Source organism: Hemitrygon akajei, unplaced genomic scaffold, assembly GCF_048418815.1.
Source record: "Hemitrygon akajei unplaced genomic scaffold, sHemAka1.3 Scf000058, whole genome shotgun sequence".
Classification (NCBI taxonomy): domain Eukaryota; kingdom Metazoa; phylum Chordata; class Chondrichthyes; order Myliobatiformes; family Dasyatidae; genus Hemitrygon; species Hemitrygon akajei.
Window position 1 is genome coordinate 1,858,571 of NW_027331944.1, and position 17,796 is coordinate 1,876,366.

General features: G+C 49.8%; 1 protein-coding gene across 1 annotated transcript in view; it reads left to right on the forward strand.

The window, feature by feature from the left end:
* The window catches only part of LOC140721599 (NACHT, LRR and PYD domains-containing protein 3-like), a 54,443-nt gene extending 38,920 nt beyond the window's left edge, over positions 1 to 15,523 (forward strand). The window contains exons 8-11 of the mRNA XM_073036411.1: positions 322 to 2,059; positions 14,226 to 14,312; positions 14,468 to 14,635; positions 14,800 to 15,523. Of these exons, the coding sequence (XP_072892512.1) occupies positions 322 to 2,059; positions 14,226 to 14,312; positions 14,468 to 14,635; positions 14,800 to 14,893 (2,087 nt within the window). The 3' untranslated portion in view covers positions 14,894 to 15,523. The remainder of the gene's footprint in view (positions 1 to 321; positions 2,060 to 14,225; positions 14,313 to 14,467; positions 14,636 to 14,799) is intronic.
* Positions 15,524 to 17,796: the final 2,273 nt, after the last annotated feature.

Below are 17,796 nucleotides of genomic sequence, written 5' to 3' on the forward strand. Positions count from 1 at the left end.
TCTCAACCACTCCTCTGTAGAATGTAGTTAAGATGTTAGTGGGGAGTGATGCTTGTTTAAGCTTCCTCAGAAAGTGCAATCAGGGGAATGTTCACCTTCACAAATAACTAGAACCAGAACATGAGGATTGGATATTTTCAGGGATATCCATTGCTGTCAATTCCTTGTCTGTGAATAGAATTTTACTTTCTGTCCTAATAGCCATGGAAGCATTGAATTTATTCATGTAATCTCAAACACTGAATGCTGAAATACCGTTATAAAGTTCTTTGTCAGATGAGCCGTTTAACGTTTTGAATATGTTCTCTGTTCCCATGGAAGAGGTTCAACAGAAACACAAGGAGAATCTGCGGGCACAAACTGAAACACTGAAAGTGAACACGATCCTAATGACGGAGAAGGTGAAGGTTTTCCAGCTGGCTGGTCGATATGCTGAGCTCACGGTCATTTCTACTGTTCGAGATCTGACACTGGTGGAACATGAGCTGCTGGCAAGAGGCAGAGACCATGAGGATTATAGAGAGAAACAACTCCGCAGACAGCTGGAAAAAATCCGTACTGATCAGTTATTCCAGAGCAGCTTTTCCCGGAGGAAATCCAAATCTGGGAGTTCAGCAGCAGTGGCCGGAGTCCCGGGGATCGGGAAAACAACGATGGTACAAAAGATTGTTTATGACTGGGCCACGGGGAAAATATACCAACAATTCCAATTTGTCTTCAGTTTCAAATTCCGAGATTTAAACAGTATTAACTGTCGAATAAACCTGAAGGAACTGATTCTGGATCAGTATCCTTACTTTAGGAATATCCTGAGAGAAGTCTGGAAGAACCCAGAGGGATTACTGTTGATATTCGATGGTTTGGATGAATTCAAACACAAAATGGATTTTGCGGACAATCGGAGAGATACAGAACCCATGCACCAGTGCCCAGATCCCGAGTGGAGGTGTGAAGTGTCGGACATTGTGTACAGTTTAATCCAGAGCAAGCTGCTCCCAGGGTGTTCAGTGCTGGTGACCACCCGTCCCACTGCGTTACATTTATTGGAAATGGCGGATATCAGTGTCCGGGCTGAAATCCTGGGATTTGCTGATGAGGAACGGAAAGAATATTTCATCAGACATTTTGAAGATCGGACGTTGGCGGAAGCTGTTTTCAATTATGTGAAGGAGAACGAGATCCTGTACACCATGAGCTACAACCCCTCCTACTGCTGGATCCTCGCTCTGGCACTGGGCCCCTTCTTCACACAAAGAGTCAGGGACCCACAGCGAGTTCCCAAGACCATCACCCAACTGTACTCCTACTATATTTACAACATCCTGAAAAACCACGGCCGTGAGATTGAGAGACCCCGTGATGTGTTACTCAGGGTTGGTCAGATGGCCTTCAGAGGAGTGTTGGAGAAGAAGGTTGTGTTTACAGATGGAGATTTGATCAACTACAATCTGCAGCCTTCCCAGTTCCTGTCCGGGTTCCTGATGGAGCTTTTGGAGAGAGAGGATTCTGACCAGAACGTGGTGTACACATTCCCACACCTCACCATCCAAGAGTTTGTAGCTGCAGTCGCACAATTCCTGAATCCACATCCCGGGGATATCCTGAAATTCCTCACTGATGCCCACAACACGACAGATGGGCGATTTGAGGTATTTCTCCGTTTTGTTGCTGGTCTCTCCTCCCCAATGACAGCTCGGGGCCTGGTGGAGTTTCTGGGTCCATTTCCGCGTGAAACAACCTGCCGGGTGATTGACTGGGTGAAGGAGGAGGTTAAACGTCAGAGTGGAAACACGGAGGGTGAAGCTGGTAAAAGGAGCTTCCTGAACACATTGCACTACCTGTTTGAGTCTCAGAATCGTGGACTGGCTCAGGACGTACTGGGATCTGTGGAAACACTTTCATTCCATGGAATGACACTGACCCCGATTGACTGCGCGGTCCTGTCTCATGTCATCGGACTCTGTGATACAATAAAACATCTCGACCTGCAGGACTGCCACATTCAGTGTGAAGGAATCCAGCGGCTGGGACCCGGGCTGCACAAGTGCCAGCAGTTGAGGTAAATTGATTTATCTCTCAATTGGAACTGTGAAACTGTTCTATTGCGTCATTTCAATGTAAAGGGATTTGGGTTAAACTGTGATAAATCAGATTGTGAAGAATTGTGACAAATGCCCAGGGGATCGGTCAGTAATTCCCCAAGGACGGGAGGGTTCTGTGTTTCCTTGTGAAGGTATGTTGAAAACTTCATCAGATCAGTGAATAACGGCCATTGGTTTAATGGTAGTAAATCACAGGAATGGCCGTGTTTCCTGCTGCCTGTGACACGTCCATTGACAATGTTCCTTCTCACTGTAACTGACACCCAGACCGACACTGACTGCAGCAGGTGGGTCAGAGATTCACACCCCCTTCCCGGTGAGGGAAAAGAGACCGTCAGCAGACCGTCCCAGTGAGAAGGAAAGAAATACCATTGTGAGATTGTCCTCCCCTGCCCTTGATAGTGTGTGACTTTGCTCACTACCAGATACACAGAGAGCGAGGCCGCACCTCCTCTGGGTCTCTGTTCAGACCGAACACACACGTACAAAAATTTTCTGCATCCTCTCGTCTTGTAGGATTATCGTTTACCCTTGGAGTTCTCCTGTGGGACTTTTTATCCCAATCCCCCTTCCTCATCCTCCAGTGGAATGTCTTTTCCCCACTAACTTCCTGCGGGATCTTTCTTCCCCATGCCCCTTCTTCCCGTGGGATCTATCTTCCCCATTCCCCTTCCTCCTGTGGGATCTCTCTTCCCCATTCCCCTTCCTCCTCTGGGTTCTCTCTTCCCCATTCCCTTCCCTCCAGTGGTATCCCTTCCCATCCCCCTTCCTGCTGTCAGACCTCTTTTCCCCATCCCCCATCCGATTATGGGATCTCTCTTCACAAACCCCCTTCATCCTGTGGGATCTCACTTCCCCATCCCCCTACCTCCTGTCGGATCTCTCTACGCCATCCCCCTTCCTCCTGTGGGATCTCACGTCCACATCCGCCTTCGGCTTGTGGGATCTCACTTCCCCATCCCTCTCCCTCCTGTTGGATATCTCCTCCCCATTCCCCTTCCTCCAGTCGGATCTCTCTACCCCATCCCCCTTCTTCCTGTGGGAACTGACCTCCCCATATTCCTTCATAGAATCGTAAAATCATAGAACACTACAGCATAGAAAACAAGCCATTCGGCCCTTCTGCTCTGTGCCAAAACTTTATTCCGCTAGTCCAATTGACCTGCACCCAGTCCATAACCCTCCAGACCTCTCCCATCCATGCATCTATCAGATTTATTCTTAAAACTTAAGAGTGTGTCCGCATTTTCCACATCAGATGGCAGCTCTATCCACACTCTCACAACTCTCTGAGTGAGGACGTTCCCCCTAAACCTTTCCCCTTTCACCCTGAAGCAAAGTCCTTTTGTAATTTATCTCTCCTAATCCGTGTGGATAGAGCCCATTCGCATCTACCCTGTCTATACCCCTCATAATCGTGTAAACTTCTATCAAATCTCCCCTCATTCTTCTGCGCTCCAAGGAATAAAGTCATAACCTGTTCAATCTTTCCTTGTAACTCAACTCCTGAAGAGCCGGCAACATCCTCGCAGATCTTTTCTGCACACTTTCAGTCTTACTGATATCCGTCCTATAGTTCAGTGACCAGAACTGCACACAATACTCCAAATTTGGCCTCACCAATGTCTTATACAACCTCACCATAACATTCCAACTCCCATACTCAACTTTGATTTATGAATGCCAGGATGCCAAAAGCCTTCTTTACAACCCTGTCTCCCTGTGACGCCACTTTCAGGGAATTATGTATCTGAACTCCCAGATCCCTTTCTTCCTGCGCATTCCTCAGTGCCCTACCATTTACTGTGTATGCCGTACCTTGATTTGTCCTTACAAAATGGAACACCTCACACTTCTCTGCATTAAATTCCATCTGCCATTTTCTGGACCATTTTGCCAGTTGGCCCAGATCCCTCTGCAAGCTTTGAAACCCTTCCTCGCTGTCCACAATGCCTCCAATCTTAGTGTCATCAGCAAACTTGCTGATCCAATTTATCACACTATCATCTAGATCATTGATATAGACAACAAACAACAAGATAGATAGATAGATAGATAGATAGATAGATAGATAGATAGATAGATAGATAGATAGATAGATAGATAGATAGATAGATAAATAGATAGATAGATACTTTATTCATCCCCATGGGGAAATTCAACTTTTTTTCCAATGTCCCATACACTTGTTGTAGCAAAACTAATAACATACAATACTTAACTCAGTAAAAAATATGATATGCATCTAAATCACTATCTCAAAAAGCATTAATAATAGCTTTTAAAAAGTTCTTAAGTCCTGGCGGTTGAATTGTAAAGCCTAATGGCATTGGGGAGTATTGACCTCTTCATCCTGTCTGAGGAGCATTGCATCGATAGTAACCTGTCGCTGAAACTGCTTCTCTGTCTCTGGATGGTGCTATGTAGAGGATGTTCAGAGTTTTCCATAATTGACCGTAGCCTACTCAGCGCCCTTCTCTCAGCTACCGATGGTAACAATGGTCCTAGCACAGATCCCTGAGACACACCACTAGTCACAGGCCTCCAGTCTGAGAAGCAATGATCCACTACCACTCTCTGTCTTCTCACACATAGCCAATTTCGAATCCAATCTACAACCTCTCCATGGATACCTACTGTCTGAACCTTCTGAACTAACCTCCCATGTGGGACCTTGTCAAAAGCCTTACTAAAGTTCATGTAGACAACATCCACAGCCTTACCTTCATGTGTATTCTTGGTAACCTCCTCGAAAAACACTACAGGATTCATTAAACACGATCGGCCATGAACAAAGCCATGCTGACTATCTTTAATCAGCCCTTGGTTGTCCAAATCCTTGTATATCCGATCTCTCAGAACGCCTTCCCATAATTTACCTAATACCGATGTCAGGCTCACTGGCCTGTAATTACCTGGTGTACTTTTGGAGCCTTTTTCAAACAACGGAACAACATGAGCTACCCTCCAATCCTCCGGCACCGCACTTGTGGCGAAGGACATTTTAAATATTTCTGCCAGGACCCCTGCAATTTCTACACTAGTCTCTCTCAAGGTCCGAGAAAATATCATGTCAGGCCTGGGGGATTTATTTACCTTTATTTGCTGTAAGGCAGTAAGCACCTCCTCCTCTTTAAACTCTATATGTTCCATAAAATATAGAATAGTACAGCACATTAAAGGCCCTTCGGCCCACAATGTTGTGCCGACCCTCAATCCCTGCCTGCCATATAGCCCCCCACCTTAAATTCCTCCATATGCCTGTCTAGTAGTCTCTTAAACTTCACTAGTGTATCTGCCTCCACCACTGACTCAGGCAGTGCATTCCACGCACCAACCACTCTCTGAGTGAAAAACCTTCCTCTAATATCCCCCTTGAACTTCCCTCCTCTTACCTTAAAGCCATGTCCTCTTGTAATGAGCAGTGGTGCCCTGGGGAAGAGGCACTGGCTGTCCACTCTGTCTATTCCTCTTAATATCTTGTACACCTCTATCATGTCTCCTCTCATCCTCCTTCTTTCCAAAGAGTAAAGCCCTAGCTCCCTTCATCTCTGATCATAATCCATACTCTCTAAACCAGGCAGAATCCTGGTAAATCTCCTCTGTACCCTTTCCAATGCTTCCACATCCTTCCTATAGTGAGGTGACCAGAACTGGACGCAGTACTCCAAGTGTGGCCTAACTAGAGTTTTATAGAGCTGCTTCATTGCATCGCGTCTCTTAAACTCTATACCTTGACTTTTGAAAGCTGACACCCCATAAACTTTCTTAACTACCCTATCTACCTGTGAGGCAACTTTCAGGGATCTGTGGACATGTATCCCCTGATCCCTCTGCTCCACAGTACCAACTAAATTGCCATTTACTTTGTACTCTGCCTTGGAGTTTGTCCTTCCAAAGTGTACCACCTCACACTTCTCCGGGTTGAACTCCATCTGCCACTTCTCAGCCCACTTCTGCATCCTATCAATGTCTATCTGCAATCTTCGACAATCCTCTACACTGTCTACAACACCACCAACCTTTGTGTCGTCTGCAAACTTGCCAACCCACCCTTCTACCCCCACATCCATGTCGTTCATAAAAATCACAAAAAGAAGAGGTCCCAGAACAGATCCTTGCGGGACACCACTAGTCAGAACCCTCCAATCCGAATGTACTCCCTCCACCATGACCATCTGCCTTCTGCAGGCAAAACAATTCTGAATCCACCTGGCCAAACTTCCCTGGATCCTATGCCTTCTGACTTTCTGAATAAGCCTACCGTGTGGAACCTTGTCAAATCCCTTACTAAAATCCTTGTAGATCACATCCACAGCACTACCCTCATCTATAGGCCAGGTCACCTCCTCAAAGAACTCTATCAGGCTTGTTAGGCACGATCTGCCCTTCACAAAGCAATGCTGACTGTCCCTGATCAGACCATGATTCTCTAAATGCCCATAGATCCTATCTCTAAGAATCTTTCCAACAGCTTTCCCACCACAGATGTAAGGCTCACTGGCCTGTAATTACCTGGACTAGCCCTACTACCTTTTTTGAACAAGGGGACAGCATTCGCCTCCCTCCAATCCTCCCGTACCATTCCCGTGGATAACGAGAACATAAAGATCCTAGCCAGAGGTTCAGCAAACTCTTCCCTTGCCTCCTGGAGCAGCCTGGGGAATATTCCGGCAGGCCTCAGGGACTTATCCGTCCTAATGTATTTTATCAACTCCAACACCTCCTCTTCCTTAATATCAACATGCTCCGGAACATCAACTTCACTCATATTGTCCTCACCGTCATCAAGTTCCCTCTCATTGGTGAATACCGAAGAGAAGTATTCATTGAGGACCTCGCTCACTTCCACAGCCTCCAGGCACATCTTCTCACTTTTATCTCTAATCGGACCTACCATCATTCCTGTCATCCTATTGTTCCTCACATAACTGAAGAATGCCTTGGGGTATTCCTTTACCCTACTCGCCAAGGCCTTCTCATGCCCCCTTCTTGCTCTTCTCAGCCCCTTCTTAAGCTCCTTTCTTGCTACCCTATATTCCTCAATAGACCCATCTGATCCTTGCTTCCTAAACCTCGTGTATGCTGCCTTCTTCCACCTGACTAGATTTTCCACTTCACTTGTCACCCATGGTTCCTTCACCCTACCATTCTTTATCTTCCTCAGCGGGACAAATTAATCCCTAACATGCTACAGAAGATCCTTAAACATCGACCACATGTCCATAGTACATTTCCCTGCAAAAACATCATCCCAATTCAGACCCGCAAGTTCTAGTCTTATAGCCTCATAATTTGCCCTTCCCCAATTAAAAATTTTCCTGTTCTCTCTGATTCTATCCTTTTCCATGATAATGCTAAAGGCCAGGAAGCGGTGTTCACTGACCCCCAGATGCTCACCCACTGACAAATCTGTGACCTGAACCGGTTCGTTACCTAATACTAGATCTGGTATGGCGTTCCCCCTAGTCGGCCTGTCAACATACTGAGACAGGAATCCATCCAGGACACACTTAACAAACTCTGCCCCATCTAAACCATTGGAACTAATCAAGTGCCAATCAATATTAGGGAAGTTAAAGTCACCCATGATAACAACCCTGTTATTTTTGCACATTTCCAAAATCTGCCTCCCAATCTGCTCCTCGGTATCTCTGCTGCTACCAGGGGGCCTATAGAACAATAGAATACCCCCGGTAGAGTAACTGCTCCCTTCCTGTTCCTGACTTCCACCCATACTGACTCAAAAGAGAATCCTGCTACATTACCCACCCTTTCTGCAGCTGTAATAGTATCCCTGTCCAGTAATGCCACCCGTCCTCCCCTTTTCCCCCTTCTCTATCCCTTTTAAAGCACTGAATCCAGGAATATTGAGAATCCATTCCTGTCCTGGTGCCAGCCAGGTCTCCGTAATGGCAACTACATCATAATTCCATGTATGTATCCAAGCTCTCAGTTCATCACCTTTGTTCCTGATGCTTCTTGCATTGAAGTACACACACTTTAGCCCTTCTACCTTACTGCCTTTATACCCTTTATTCTGCTGTTCTTTCCTCAAAGCCTCTCTATGTGTCAGATCTGGCTTTACTCCATGCACTTCTTTCACTGCTCTATCGCTCTGGGTCCCATCCCCCTCGCAAATTAGTTTAAGCCCTCCCGAACCATGCTAGCAAACCTACCAGCAAGGATATTGCTCCCCCTTGAGTTCAGGTGTAACCCATCCAATCTGTACAGGTCCCACCTTCCCCAGAAGAGATCCCAATGATCCAAAAATCTAAAACTCTGCCCCCTGCAGCAACTCCTCAGCACACATTCAACTGCTATCTCCTCCAATTCTTACCATCACTATCACGTAGCACTGGCAGCAATCCTGAGAACGCCACCCTTGAGGTCCTGTTCTTCAGCCTTCTGCCTAGTTCCCGAAACTCACACTTCAGGACCTCATCCCTCTTCCTGTCTATGTCGTTGGTCCCAACATGTATCACGACTTCTGGTTGCTTTCCCTCTCGTACCAGAATGTCATGAACCCTGTCAGACACATCCCGGACCCTGGCAACCGGGAGGCAACAAACCATGCAGGTTTCCTTCTCACGTCCACAAAATCTCCTGTCTGCTCCCCTGACTATAGAGTCTCCAATGACGACAGCTCTCCTCTCCGTCCCACCTTTCTGCATCGCAGGGTCAGACTCAGTGACAGAGGCCCTGCCACCGTGGCTCACACCTGGTCGGTCGTCCTCACCAACTGCATCCAGGACGGTAAACTTATTATTCAGGGGAATGGCTACAGGGGTGCTCTGCACCTCCTGTCTACTCTCCTTCGCTTTCCCCCCTCGGACTGTCACCCAGCGACCTGCTTCCGGCAGCCTAGGTGTGACTACCTCCCTGTAGTTCTCATCTATGACTGCCTTATTCTCCCTTATGAGTCGAAGGTCATCCAGCTGCTGCTCCAGATTCCTCGCACGGTCTTCCAGATCGCCCAGCCGCAAGCACTTCTGGCAGATGTGACTCTGCGGGAGAGGGGAATTCCCCCAAGACTGCCACATCTCACAGGAAAGGCACATCACCATCTCAGGAGGCATTGTAAAGACCTGTCAAAGCCTCAAATCTCCACTCACTCACTGACCGCTTTCCACAGGCCGCTCAGCTTGAGCTACCCCTCTATTTATTTGTTTGAGGTTTTCAAACTGCTTGGTCAATCAGCTGCTTTCTGCTGAGTCTGAGCTATTCAAATCTTGGTTGTCTTGATTTGCACAGTCCATCTGCCAAAACTGCCAGAATCTCTCGAGTCAAAGCCTCAAATTTCCACTCCTTCACTGGCCCACTCACTCACTGGCCGCGTTCCATGACACTACTGTTTGTTTCCTTTAATTCCATATTCGCTATGACAGTTTCCTGAGTAGACACTGACGCAAAAAAAACTGTTTAAGATCTTCCCCATCTCATGATGCTCGACACATAGACCACATAGACGACCACTCTGATCTTCTAGGTGACCAGTTTTGTCCTTTACTATCCGTTTACTCTTAATATACTTGTAGAAACCCTTCGGGTTTACCTTCACATTATCTGCCAACACAACCTCATGTCTTCTTTTTGCCTTCCTGATTTCCTTCTTTAGTATTCCCTTACATTCTCTATACTCTTCAAGTATCTCATTTGTTCCTCGTTACCTGTACCTGTTAAACACCTACTTAACCAGATCACCAATATCCCTTGAAAAACAAGGTTCCCTATCCCTGTTAACTTTGCCTGTAATCCTGGCAGGAACATGCAAACTCCGGATGTAAGCGCAGTTCAGTAACTCCACTTACTGAATACATCATTGCCAGAAAACAACTTATCCCAATCCACTCTTCCCAGATCCTCTCTCATTTCCACAAAATTGGCCCTTCTCCAGTTCAGAACCTTAACTGGTGGACCAGTCCTATCCTTATCCATAATTTTCTTGAAACTAATGACATTATGGTCACTGGACCCAAAATGTTCGCTTACACATACTTCTGTCACCTGACCTGTCTGATTCCCTAATAGATCAGGTACTGCACGCTCTCTCGTTGGTACCTCAATATATTGATTTAGAAAACTTTCCTGAACACATTTGACAAACTCCACGCCATCAAACCCTTTCACAGAATGGGAGTCCAGGTCAATATGTGGGAATTTAAAATCCCCTACGATTACAACTTTATGCTTCTTACATTGGTGTGCTAACTCTCTACAGATTTGCTCCTCCAATTCTCTCTGACTATTGGGCCGTATATAATAATACCCTATTCGTGTGGTCACTCCTTTCCCGTTCCTCAGCTCCACCCATACGGCCTCTGTAGACGAGCCCTCCGGGCCGTCCCGTCTACGCACAGCTTTGAGATTCTCACTGACTAGTAATGCCACTCCTGCCCCTTTCATCCCTCCCCCTCTGTCACGTCTGAAACAACGTAACCTCGGAACATGAAGCTGCCAGTCCTGTCCCTCCTGCAAACCAAGTCTTACTAATAGCAATAATGTCGAAATCATCATGTGCCAATCCACGCCATAAACACATCTGCCTTACCTATAATACTCCTTGCATTGAAATAGATGCACCTGAGAACATTTCTATCACGTACAAACCATTGATATCTGTCTATACAGGCAGTCCTCGCATGATCATTATCCTCCTCCACATCACTATCTGCTCTAACACTCTGCCCCCTCCCCCTGCAACCTAGTTTAAAACCCCCGGAGCAGAACTTGCTAACCTACCGGCAAGGATGTTAGTCCCCCTCTAGTTCAGGTGCAAACTGCCCAATTCGAACTGGTCCCACCTCCCCTGGAAGAAAGCCCAATTGTCCAGAGACATGAACCCCTCCCTCATGCACCATCCCCTCAGCCACGTATTTAGCTGCATTATTTCTAGACTCACTAGCACGTGGCACGGGCAGCAACCCTCCTGTGGGATCTCACTTTCCCATCCCCCATTCATCCTCTAGGCTCTCTGTTCCCACTCCCCCTTCCTGCTGTTGGATCTCTCATCACCATCCCCCTTCCTCCTGTGGGATCTCTCTTCCGCATCCTCCTTTCTACTTCGGGATCTCTCGTCCATCCGATTTCCTCTGTGGGCTCTCACATCCCCACCCCCATTCCACCTGTGAGATTCCCCTGCCCCATCCCCCTTCCTCCTGTGGGGCCTCTGTTCCCATCACCCCATTTCCAGTGGGATCTGCCTTTTTCATACACATTCATCCTGAGGTACCTCTCTTCCGCAACCCGCTTCCTGCTGTTGGGCCTCTGTTCCCAATTCCCCTTCCTCTACTGGGAACTCTCTTTCCGATCCCCCTTCCTTCTGAGGGATCTCTCTTCCCTACCCCCTTCCTCCTGTAAGTCCTCTGCTCCTATGCCCCCTCTTCCTGTCCGATCTCACTTCCCCATGTTCCTTTCTCCAGTGGGATCTCCCTTCCCCATTCCCCTTCCTCCTCTGGGATCTCTCTTCTACATCCACTTCCTCCTGTGGGATCTCTCTTCCCATTCCCCCACCCTCCTATGGGATCTAACTTCCCGTTCCACATTCCTCCTGTGGAATCTCACTTCCTCATCAAATTCCTACTGTGAGATATCTCTTCCCCATCCCCCTTCCTCCTGTGGGTTCTCTCTTTCCCAAACCCGTTCTTCCCATGGGATCTCTCCTCCCCATCTGACTTCCTCTTGTGGGATAGCTCTACCCCATCCCCCTTCCTCCTCAGGAATCTCTTTTCCCCATCACCCCTCTTGCTGTGGGTCTTCTTTTCCCAACCCCCTCTTCCCGTGGGATCTCTCTTTCCCGTCCCCCAGTACTTATGAGGTACCTCTCCTACTCATCCCCATTTCTCCTGCACGATCTCTCTTCTCGATCCCACATCCTCCTGTGCGATCTCTTCCCTATCCCCCATTCATCCTGTGCCATCTCTCTTCATCCACATTCCCCCTGTTGGGCCTCTGTTCCCATAACCACACATCCTATGGGATCTGTCTTTTCCATCCACTTTAATTCTGAGGTATCTCTCCTCCCCATCACCTTCTACCTGTGGGATCTCACTTCCCCATCCCCCTTCCTCCTGTGGGATCTCTCTTCCCCATTCCCCCTTCCTCCTGTGGGATCTCTCTTCCCCATTCCCGTTCCTCCTGAGGGATAACTCTTCCCCATCACTTCCTCCTGTGGGATCTCTCTTCCCCATTCCCCCTTCCTCCTGTGGGATCACTCTTCCCCATCCTTGTTCCTCCTGAGGGATAACTCTTCCCCATAACTTCCACCTGTGGAATCTCTCTTCCCCATCCCTTTCCTCCTGTGGGATTCCGCTTCTCCATCCCCCTTCCTCCTGTCGGATCACCCTTCCACATCCCCTTCCTCCTGTGGGACCTCTATTCCCCATCCCTTCTTCCTGTGGGTACCCTCTTCTCGATCACCCTTCTTCCTGTGGGATCTCTCTTCCCCATTCCCCTTCCTCCTGTGGGATCTCTCTTCCCCATCCACCTTCATCCTATGGGATCTCCCTCCCCATCCCCCTTCCTCTTGTGGGATCTCTCTCCCCCATTCCCCTTCGTCCTATGGGATCTCTCTTCCCCATCCCTTTCATCCAGTGGGATACCTTTTCCCCATCCCCCTTCCGCCAGTGGGATCTCTCTCCCCCATCCCCCTTCCTCCTGTGGGATCTCTCTCCACCATCCACCCTTCCTCTTCTGGGATCTCCCTTACCCATCCCCTTCCTCCTGAGGGACCTCTATTCCCCATCCCTTCCTCCTGTGGGATCTCTCTCCCCCATCACCATTCCTTTGTGGATCTCTCTCCTCCATCCCCCTTCCTCTTGTGGGATCTCTCTTCCACATCCCCCTTTCTCCTGTGGGATCCCTCTCCCCCATCCCCCTGCCGCCTGTGGGATCTCTCTCCCCCATCCCCTTTCCTCCTGTGGGATCTCTCTTCCACATCCCCCTTCCTCCTGTGGGATCCCTCTCCCCCATCCCCCTTCCTGCTGTGGGATCTCTCTCCCCCATCGCCTTTCCTCCTGTGGGATCTCTCTCCCCCATCCCCTTTCCTCCTGTGGGTTCTCTCTTCCACATCCCCCTTCCTCTTGTGGAATCTCTCTCACCCATCCCCCTTCCTCCTGTGGGATCTCTCTTCCACATCCCCATTCCTCCTGCGGGATCCCTCTCCCCCATCGCCTTTCCTCCTGTGGGATCTCTCTCCCCCATCCCCTTTCCTCCTGTGGGTTCTCTCTTCCACATCCCCCTTTCTCTTGTGGAATCTCTCTCCCCCATCCCCCTTCCTCCTGTGGGATCTCTCTTCCACATCCCCTTTCCTCCTGTGGGTTCTCTCTTCCACATCCCCCTTCCTCTTGTGGAATCTCTCTCCCCCATCCCCCTTCCTCCTGTGGGATCTCTCTTCCACATCCCCCTTCCTCCTGTGGGATCTCCCTTCCACATCCCCATTCCTCCTGCGGGATCCCTCTCCCCCATCCCCCTTCATCCTGTGGGATCTCTCTCCCCCATCCCCCTTCCTCCTGTGGGATCTCTCTCCCCCATCCCCTTTCCTCCTCTGGGATCTCTCTCCCCCATCCCCCTTCCTCCTGTGGGATCTCTCTTCCACATCCCCCTTCCTCCTGTGGGATCTCTCTCCCCCATCCCCTTTCCTCCTGTGGGATCTCTCTTCCACATCCCCCTTCCTCTTGTGGGATCTCTCTTCCCCATCCCCCTTCCTCTTGTGGGATCTCTCTTCCACATCCGCTTCCTTCTGTATCTTTCCATCCTTTACCTTAGGTGATGTCTCTTCCTCTATCTCCCATCGACATTTCCCGATTCTCAAATCTTCCTCACTGTTTGACTTTCTCCCCTTCACCCCCGCCCTTTCCGACTGTCTCACGTCAGGAACACTTTTCTAACCATCAGGGAATGAGAGAGAATATGTGGAATTTACAGGCTCACACCGACAGACGAAATTACTGACATTCGGTGAATTCATTGGAGCTGGGCAGTGAGAGACATTGACAGTGATGGGAAGTACGATCAGTGAATTAATAAAGGGTTTAATGTTCCCTGAAATATTCGAGTGAGAGAAATGCCCTCAGACACATGGTTTTAATCACTATGTTGATCAATCTGTCTGTTTGTGTTTAGACTTGGGTGGAATGAACTAGGAGATTCAGGAGTGAAACTGGTGTCTGCGGCTCTGAGGAACCCAGAGTGTAAAACACAGAGACTGGGGTAAGTACCAGACTGTGGGAGATTGTGTTTACCGTCACTGGGTGTCTGACACTGAACATTAATGTGATCAGTAATTGTGTTACTGATAAACACTGGGGATTTGTACTGTCTCCTGTCTCTCTGTGTCCTTCACCCTCACTCTCTCTCATCTCCAGGCTGTGGTGTGTCGGTCTCACAGATTCTGGTGCCGAGGATCTCGCCTCCGCTCTCAGTACAAACCCATCACTGATGGGGCTGAGCCTGACATTAAACTCTCTGACAGACCGATCTGTGCCCGCTCTCCGCCGCCTCATACAGACCCTCCAGAGTCTGGAGTGGATCGGGTGAGTGTTTGTGTTAATGTTCAATGTGACAAAATATCAGCGGATCCGCGGGTTTTCTGGTGATATTTGTCTGTGAGTATTGTTGAAACATTAACCCCGGTCCCCTGTTACTGACACTCTTGTGTAATCTGTTTATTTCATCTTTATTCTCCCATCTGTTTCAGGCTGGGGTTGAATCGGTTCAGTGAGACCGGGGAGAAGGAACTGAGATCTCTGCAGGAACTCAGACCCGGACTGACAGTGGATCTGAACATCTGAATGTGTGAACATCCCCGCCCGTGGGATCGGGACATTTGGCCGACTCCCCGCCCTCCCCTTTAACTCCCGCCCTTACCTTTAACGGCCGCGCGCCGGGGCTGATTCCCAACGGTTTTAACGGAACCGGCTTGGGCTTCGCGCTGTGTGCGTCGCTCGGAGCGGTCCCGCAGTGACGTGTTTCCGCCTGCTGTCCGGCGGGGCAACTTCCGCCGGAAGTGCGTGTGCGAGACTCCCCACGTGACACCCCGGGGAATTACCCGGACAGGAAGAGCCCGGGGGTCCGGGGCTCAGTCTGGGACACCGGTGTCCCGGGGTGGTGGGGGGGGGGGATTATCCCGGGAGAGGATCCTTTTGCCCCCTTGGCTGAGGACGGTGCATTTGGCAGCCTGGCCGATATAATGATGTTAAATGGACAAATCCCTCGGCAGTGACACTGGATCTGCAGCGATCCCGGACACGGCCCTGAAGTGTGATTTTATAATCATCGGTTCCCCGATGCAGAGTGACGGTGAGAAAAGGGACTGATTATTCTGACTCCTTGTCGCCGGACAGTTAATTGTGTGTGACTGTGAGCAGATCATTTATTCCCGCACGTTAGCAGCTCACATATTGTTTCATTGAAATTTTTCATAAAAAAATCAATAAACCACTGTATCTTACTGTCTTGTGTCGGACTCGAGTTTTATTTGAGGTTTCTGTTGCCCTCCACACCCTGTGCACTGCAACAATGGTTCGGAGCTCCTCACACTGACACAGTAGCGTCTCAGCTCCAGGCTGAGGGAGGTCGGACAAGCAGAGTCTAGGAGCCCAGGATCTCATCTCCACCAAAGCCCATTCCTGGATAATTGACCCCCGCCTGTCCCCCGCAGTTAAAATCGACGTGAATCCACTGAGATCCCGAGTACGAGAGTGATGGGGGGTGGAAAACCGGCGTCAGACACAGAATGATTCTCCCTTCACACCGTCCCGTCACACACTCCCGGGGTCAGACACAGAGTGAATCTCCCTACACACCGTCCTATCACACACTCCCGGTGTCAGACACAGAATGATTCTCCCTTCACACCGTCCCGTCACACACTCCCGGGGTCCGACACAGAGTGAATCTCCCTCCACACCCTCCCATCACACACTCCCGGGGTCAGACACAGAGTGAATGAATCTCCCTCCACACCGTCCCATCACACACTCCCGGGGTCAGACACAGAGTGAATCTCCCTCCACAACGTCCCATCACACACTCCTGGGGTAAGACAGAGTTAATCTCCCTCCGCAACGTCCAATCACACAATCCCGGGGTCAGACACAGAGTGAATCTCCCTCCACAACGTCCCATCACACACTCCTGGGGTAAGACACAGAGTTAATCTCCCTCCGCAACGTCCAATCACACAATCCCAGGGTCAGACACAGGGTGAATCTCCCTCCACACCGTCCCATCAAACTCTCCCGGGGTCAGACACAGAGTTAATCTCTCTCCACACTGTCCCATCACACACTCTCGGGTTCAGACACAGAGTGAATCTCCCTCCACACCGTCCCATCACACACTCCCGGGTTCGGGCAGAGTGAATCTCCCTCCACACCGTCCCATCACACACTCCCGGGGTCAGACACAGAGTGAATCTCCCTCCTCACCGTCCCGTCACCCACTCCCGGGGTCAGCCACAGAGTGAATCTCCCCCCACACCGTCCCATCACACACTCCCGGGGTCAGACACAGAGTGAATCTCCATCCACACCGTCCCGTCACACACTCCCGGGGTCAGACACAGAGTGAATCTCCCTCTGCACCGTCCCATACCAAACTCCCGGGGTCAGACACAGAGTGCATCTCCCTCCACACCATCCCATCACACACTCCCGGGGTCAGACACAGAGTGAATCTCCGTCCACACCGTCCCACCACACACTCCTGGGGTCAGACACAGAGTGAATCTCCCTCCACACCGTCCCGTCACACACTCCCGGGGTGAGACACAGAGTGGAGCTGTTCTGATTGCGCTGGGAGACATCGACGAAAAACTGCTGTATGTTGGTCGTGATTTACTTGGAAATTGCTTTGAAACGTCTCTTGAACATCTAAGTGAGCGGCTGGTTTAGAGTGGAAGCTTCGTTTTGAGTTTTTCTGCCAGTTTGGACGGGGTCCGTTGACGGCTGCGAACTGCGTAGCTCCCTGCTGTGGCCGCTGACAACTCGCCGGGAAGCCGGGTTGCTCCAAAAACCGGAGACAAACGCTGTTGTTCCCCCACTGACATCGGGACAACATCCTTCCATCTTTATCGTCGTGACTCTCGTTTGGTGCAGGCGCCGAAACATCGTTTGAGACGTCTCGACCTCTCACGGCCTGGAAGTTCTGCAGGTCTAACGGAGCCTTTCCCGGCGTTGGAATTTCTGGCACGGAGCCAGCAAGGTACTGTCGAGTACAAACTTTTCCAGCCAGTTACTCAACTCGCTCCAAGACTTTATAACCAGCACCACCGTATCATTCTCGATTCGGACACAGAAGTAACATGCCGGACCAGTCTACAGGGAGTCGCAGGCCTTCGGGGAGTTATGCAAAGGCGGCTGCCTCTCCAGCCTCGGACAACGCCCTGTTTCGGTCGGTGAAAGTTGAACGCGGGGTGCAATGTATTTTGCGAACTGGAACTACCCTGGAAAATTGCGCGGAGGCTATGGAGGACTTGTTGGGGAGAGATGGTGTTTTGGCCGCTGAGAAAGAGTTCGGGAAGGCGGTGTTTTACCTGAGGAATGATGAGTTGGTGCATCGGGCCCTCAGTAGAGGGATCACGGTGGAGAACATCTTTTTACAGATGGAGCTAGTGACAGCTCCCACGCAGCGCATCGTCCTTGGTCACGTATAGCCTTTCATCCCCAACGAGGACCTGCTTCCCGCACTGGCC